Source organism: Solanum tuberosum, unplaced genomic scaffold (genome assembly GCF_000226075.1).
Source record: "Solanum tuberosum cultivar DM 1-3 516 R44 unplaced genomic scaffold, SolTub_3.0 scf00093, whole genome shotgun sequence".
Taxonomy (NCBI): Eukaryota; Viridiplantae; Streptophyta; class Magnoliopsida; order Solanales; family Solanaceae; genus Solanum; species Solanum tuberosum.
In genome coordinates, this window is record NW_006239018.1 from 1,687,665 (window position 1) to 1,693,656 (window position 5,992).

General features: G+C 35.1%; 1 protein-coding gene across 2 annotated transcripts in view; it reads left to right on the plus strand.

Moving 5' to 3' along the window:
• The window catches only part of LOC102599479 (RNA pseudouridine synthase 7), a 10,518-nt gene continuing 4,526 nt past the window's right edge, over positions 1-5,992 (plus strand). For both annotated transcript variants that reach the window (XR_001473473.1, XM_006347569.2), the window contains exons 1-9: positions 1-159; positions 247-290; positions 394-471; positions 743-843; positions 1,053-1,140; positions 2,480-2,558; positions 2,686-2,768; positions 5,252-5,317; positions 5,450-5,506. Coding sequence is in view for 1 of the 2 variants with exons in the window: in XM_006347569.2 (XP_006347631.1) it covers positions 63-159; positions 247-290; positions 394-471; positions 743-843; positions 1,053-1,140; positions 2,480-2,558; positions 2,686-2,768; positions 5,252-5,317; positions 5,450-5,506 (693 nt within the window). In the remaining variant the exon portion in view is untranslated. The remainder of the gene's footprint in view (positions 160-246; positions 291-393; positions 472-742; positions 844-1,052; positions 1,141-2,479; positions 2,559-2,685; positions 2,769-5,251; positions 5,318-5,449; positions 5,507-5,992) is intronic.

The following is a 5,992-nucleotide window of genomic DNA, read 5'->3' on the forward strand; positions in this document are numbered from 1 at the left end:
TACTACGTACAAAATTTGGATTGATTTTCGCAGTAATAAAATTTGGGAGGTTACCGTTCACCATGAACATGAATACGAAGAGGAAGCGAGAGGATATGGAGATTGTGTGGCAAACTCCCGCCAACCCACCGGAACGCCATGACTACATCTTCCGTAATGGTAACTTTTTTTCTCTTCAGTTCCCACTTTACGCTGTCTTTTTTCTGCAACAAACTTTTATGCCTTTTTTCTGCTTTACTTGTGCAGGAATACGCTATGTTAAGCCTTACTACTTCGAATTCATCTCTCATGTACGACTGCTGCTCTTTCTTACTGATTGATTTTGTCACTGTCTTAAAGAATTTGTCAAAACCCTAATTAAACCCTGTATTTGAATTCAAATTGATTTTTCAGGTGAAGAATAGGTGGGCTGGGAAGACAATTGTTGATCTCTTCTCTGATGAATTTAAAGGAAGACCTCGTGATTACTATGTATGTTGGTGCTAATTGTTGCATTTCACGTGTCTGTGGTACTTGAATGGTTGCAATTATAAGTAATTGTTTGATATGTGTTACATTTCTAGTAGGTTGCGCTGTGATTGTAGTTTTTGAATAAGAAATTACGTGAAGTCGAATTATCTGAGTGATGATAGCATATATTTACAGCTTACCTTGCTCGTCGAGCACATTTTGGTCATTTATGTAGCTAATGGATCGTGGAATTCTGTGTATAGCTGAATTTGAAGGTTTTGACTTATGCTAGGAATCTGCCGTTAAGTCTGGACGTATACAAGTTGATGGACAAAAGGTGTCTGTTTCATATGTAGTTCAGTCATCACAAAAAATTAGCCATTTCCTGCACAGGTTCGTACTGTTCAAGTTCTGGCCTCAGACAATTTGTTTATCGATACAATCCTTCTTTTTGGTTTCTTCTGTGTTCAATCCTTTAATAGATTTTGGTTTTCTTAATTTAACGCATGTAAATGATAGATTTTAGACTCAGATCTGCTTTGATATTTTCTAATTCTGTTCTGTTATGCAATTATGAGAATATGACTAACAAAAGGCTGTAGGCATGAACCACCAGTGATGTCATGGGATGTCGAAATACTATGTGAAGAACCAGATGTGCTGACAGTTTGCAAGCCTGCTTCTGTTCCTGTAAGCTAATAATGATTTTCTCGTTATACTTTTGTTTCTTGAGGAAGTGATATGTGAAGATTGCTTGGAATATGTTAAGACTTAAGAACATTTGGAACTTTGAAAGGAACCAATACTTACTGATGCTCAGAATAATTTGTATATATTAGGTGAATTTTTAAGACACTCCTTGCTGATTCTATAAATGTGGTCACCTTGAGTGGACAGATAATATAGTACAACCAATGGACCTATCATGCCATTACTCAAGTACACTTAAGAATCCATCAATTCTGAAACTATAGTGGAACGATTAGCTGGCATAACGTGAATCTAGCATGCAACACTTCTAGACCTTTTTTTTTTTTTTTTAAACTGGTAACGTGAACATTTCTTTTTTCTGTTCTGAATAAGTTTACATAAATTATGATATAGTTTTGTATTTAGATCTGATATTACAATATTGACCTAAAGAACATAGGTAAGCTCCTGTTATCAATGGTTCAACTCACGTTAAGCTCTTTTATTTCAGATAAAGTAAAGTGCATAACCATGCTCCTATACTCGCTTTTGTTTTATTTCTATTTTTCCTTTTCTCTTTTTTTCAGTTTGATTCACTGATTTTTTTGTCTAATTCTTGTGTATTTCCCATGGTTGCATAACTTGAAATTTCTTTTTATCAAGATGGCTAATGAATCTACTATGTTTGAACCCTCACCAGAAGATAGTAAGAATTAGGAGAAAAGGTGTTTTTTTAAAAAAAATATTGATCAACAAGTCAAAAGGAAAAAAAGTGAAGTTCTGTTACTAAAGGGCCTGGGTCCTGAAAGCCACTATTAGTTGTGTTGACACTCAAACACCTGCTTATATTTGTTGGCCCTTAGAAGATATAGAGAACATTGTAGTTTAAGAGGTAGTTGTGCAATGCCACAACTTTTTAAAATCTTATATCTTGGACGCGTAACTCATGTAATTACTATCGTTCCCCTGTTTCACCATTCATGTAAATAATGTAAACATCTTCTCACATATAGGTGCACCCATGTGGAAACGTTCTTCTATTGCCTCCAATATTTCAAAGACCTAGTACTTAACTTTTGTTTCAGAGTTGACACTTATCTCCATTCTCCATTTACATGCTGCATCATATTTCACTTTTGCCACTTGATTGCATGCTTGCGATCTGTTCCTTTGGAGTACTGAAGGTTGTAGATTAAATAGATTCTCACCATGTCATAACCTTTCAATGATCTAGTATTCATGTTTGCATTGAATGGCTAACTCAGTTTTGATGATATTGTTGTTTTTGCCTTACTTCACCATCCATATGTATAATGTAAGCAATCCTTCTCATTTGTAGGTGCATCCATGTGGACAATACCGCAAGAATACGGTTGTTGGTATACTACAAGCCGAGTATGGGCTGGCACCTTTATTTCGTATCCTCTGTTTCATTAGCAGCAGCAGGGCATAACTTTTTGTCCTGTTCATAATGTCATCAAATACTTTTCCTTGTTGCATCAAATGTAGCAATTTGTTCGAGTCTTCTCTTGACTCTTATATTAGCGGTTCATCGCCTAGATCGCTTGGTCTCAGGACTACTTATTTTGGCTAGGAGTGCTTCTAGGGCTGACCTCTTCAGGCAACAGGTATATTTTCTGTTTATATGATTATACTGCAATGAATTGCACAATGACAGATCACAGATACAATAAAGATAATGGATCTTGATTGCTTAACTGCTGTCTAACCACGCCTATTTCTCCTTACTGTCTGTCAACATGTTGGCTGTGTGAGACAAATAAGCTCCAAATATAACCAGATTTAGCAAAACTCCAACAGCTTTGTGCGCAATTTCCTGTTGAGAAGGTGTTAAGATAGTTCCTGTCAAAAATTTTGAAACTGATTGTTGACATAGGACGAGGCTCATTTCCAGTACACTAATCTCTCCAGTTGGTACAGTGCATATTTAGTTTTGTGACATCTGTCCACTTTAAAATCTGATGGCCAACATTTACTTAAATAACCAGCCTCTTAAACCGTGGTTAAACCTCCTAATTATCTTACTTAGTTCTTTCCTTATCTACTGATCAATCAATTTAGGCGAAAATATTGGTCAAAGATCTCTGGCTGAAAAGATATTTTTTACCGCGAAAATCATGGAGAAACGCAGCAATAATCAACAAGTTCAGAAGATTAAATCACCTAGATGGTACAGCAACAATCAAAGATCACAAGAAAATAGAATATTGGTTGATGAACAGAAGTTTTTCTGGAGATTAAGTGACGAAATCCCATTGTTACGAAACTAAAGATGAAAGCCATTGGGTTATGACTGATGAAAAAAAATTGGTCACACTCGTCCAAGATTTTCATAGTTTAGGAAAGCTTAAAGGATACAAGGATGCTTCGAAAAGAGATGATTCTTATTTTTCTTAAATCATTTCACACGAAAGTATTATAAAAAGAGAGTAAGAGTAGCTCAAATTCACTGTAGTTCAATGTTACACATTTAATTTTGTATTCAATTTAGTTTTCTACTCATATTAAAAATTAATCTCTGTATAATGTTGGAGGATTAGAGAATATAATTAGAGTTATCGGAAGAATGAACAAAATACATGAACAATCGAAGTTCTAAAATCATAAAATTGAGTTTAATGTTTATAGAAGCAGCAAGATGTAGAGATGGCAAATAAAATAACAAGATTCTTGCCTAAATTTATGCTATTAATATGGAAAGAACTAAATCAGATAGGAATTGGAAGGTTTAACCATGGTTTAAAGGCTGCTTTATTTAAATAAATATGGACCATTAGATTTTAAAATTGACAGATGTCATTAAATTAAATATGCACTGGACCAACTGCAGAGATTAGTGTACTGGAGAGGAGCCTCGTCCGTTGACATATATGATACTCATACTTAATGCTTGATTTAACAATCATACTTTGTGATCCAGGAAATGAAATTAAGCAAACTTTTTTTCTAGTACTAAATCTAATGAATAGGGAAGCATATTGCAGTATTATTTGGAGTGTGGCATTTGAAACCTCACTCGTCCAACTCAAATTTCTTAATTTGCTATCTGTGTCAGGAGACTCTTGTTGAACTAATCTAATTCTTGTTAATGGATACTGTTAGCTCTTCCAAAATTTTCTTAATAAGAGGTAGAATATCTTGCAATTGATGTTGGTTTTATTACATGGGGACTACTGTCTGCTTCCTAAAATTCTATAGCAGAGGTTCTTAAAAATTATTGTTTGATATTTTGGCATCAATATCCGAGCTCATGAAACAACTGGTGTATAATTGATGTATAGAGTTGATATTTGACCTATTAAATTGTCTGGGGTAGGACGTGGAATACCTTTTTGATTTTGGATTTAGACAGGTTATCTTTCTTCTGATGAAAAGATTCAGAGATGTTATCTCTATCTTCTATTTTGATTGGTATGTTATTTTAATCTTCTCAAGTTATTTGAATAAATCATTAGTGATTATTTTGGGTTGTTGAAGGTATTCCAGTGAATAACTCCCATCATTGGAAATACAGTATTCTTATGGGGTTGAAGTTAGCTTTGTCAGAACTTTCTTGGTTTATACATATATTTTGCACCCAATTTCATATGACCCTTTATGAGGTTCAAGTGCATTGCTTGAGAGAAGTACCTTTGAGTTACTTGTAGGAATTTTTGGTGACATTTCTTGAATTTGTTTTCTCCTCCTATTCTTGTTATTTGTCTCAGCTGCTAAACTTCACTGCACTTCTGTAAGTAGAACCGGTTCAGGTTAAAATTAAGCCAATTCCAGTTATTTTTACAGTGATAATTGCGCGGCCTGGATATTTTGCTACAAAATTCCAGTTATTTCAGAAGAGTATCTATTGATTTCTTCCTTTGCTACAAAATTGATCTTTGAAATGGTTGGGGTGGAAGACTCTGTAAGGACTTGTAAAGTTAAAATAATGTATTTCAGATTCAGAAATTCATATTTCCATCCAGTAAACCAATATTTTGCTTGATTCCATGCTTCGATTCCCCTAGGCTGGTCTGTGTTCTATCTTATGTTAAGTTGTGAACTGAATAACTGTTTCTAAAGCCTTATTAAGTACACAACTTGCTTTTTACAGATAGAATCAGGGGCAGTGCAGAAACGGTATATTGCAAGAGTAATTGGAGTATTCCCAGATAAGCAGGTATTCATTGTAAAAGCCAGGCTGTTCATCTCGCTATTCATTCCCCTAGCATCCCCTCTTTAACTTTCTTTTGAAATCTTTCTCCCTCAAAATGACCTTATCTACTTTTTTTCACCTTGCTTCTTTCCTTAGCAAGTTGTGAATGCTAATGTCAATTACAATGCTCGAGAAGGGAGGAGCACAGTTGAGGTAAGATGTCTCCTTGAAGTGTGTATATTACTAGTGCTTGCTGGCTCTTTCTAGTAGATTTGCTCTTTTATCTTTTGTCTCTTGTTTATAAAATTTGGCTCAACTTATGATATTGGTTGATTCAGCTCCAGCATAGAGCATGACTTACATTTTTGTATTGGAACAAGTCCTGAGTTGCTCGGATTCTCCAAAAATGTTGCCGCACCCGTGCTGGATCCTCCAAAAGTGCACTACTTTTTGAAGGATCCAACACGCACCCTATGATATTTTTGAGAGTCCGAGCAACATAGGGAACAACTACGAACATACAATTTACCGATCTGGAGGGAAGCTTCCTTTTAGGACTCAAAGCTTTCTTTTCGGCTGCAGAATGCTTGAATATTGCACATATGATGGAATACCGATTTTTCACTATTTCTCATTCAGCATCTACATCTTAGAACCAAATGGCAACCTATATTTTTAAAAGAGAAGCTACGTCCCCCC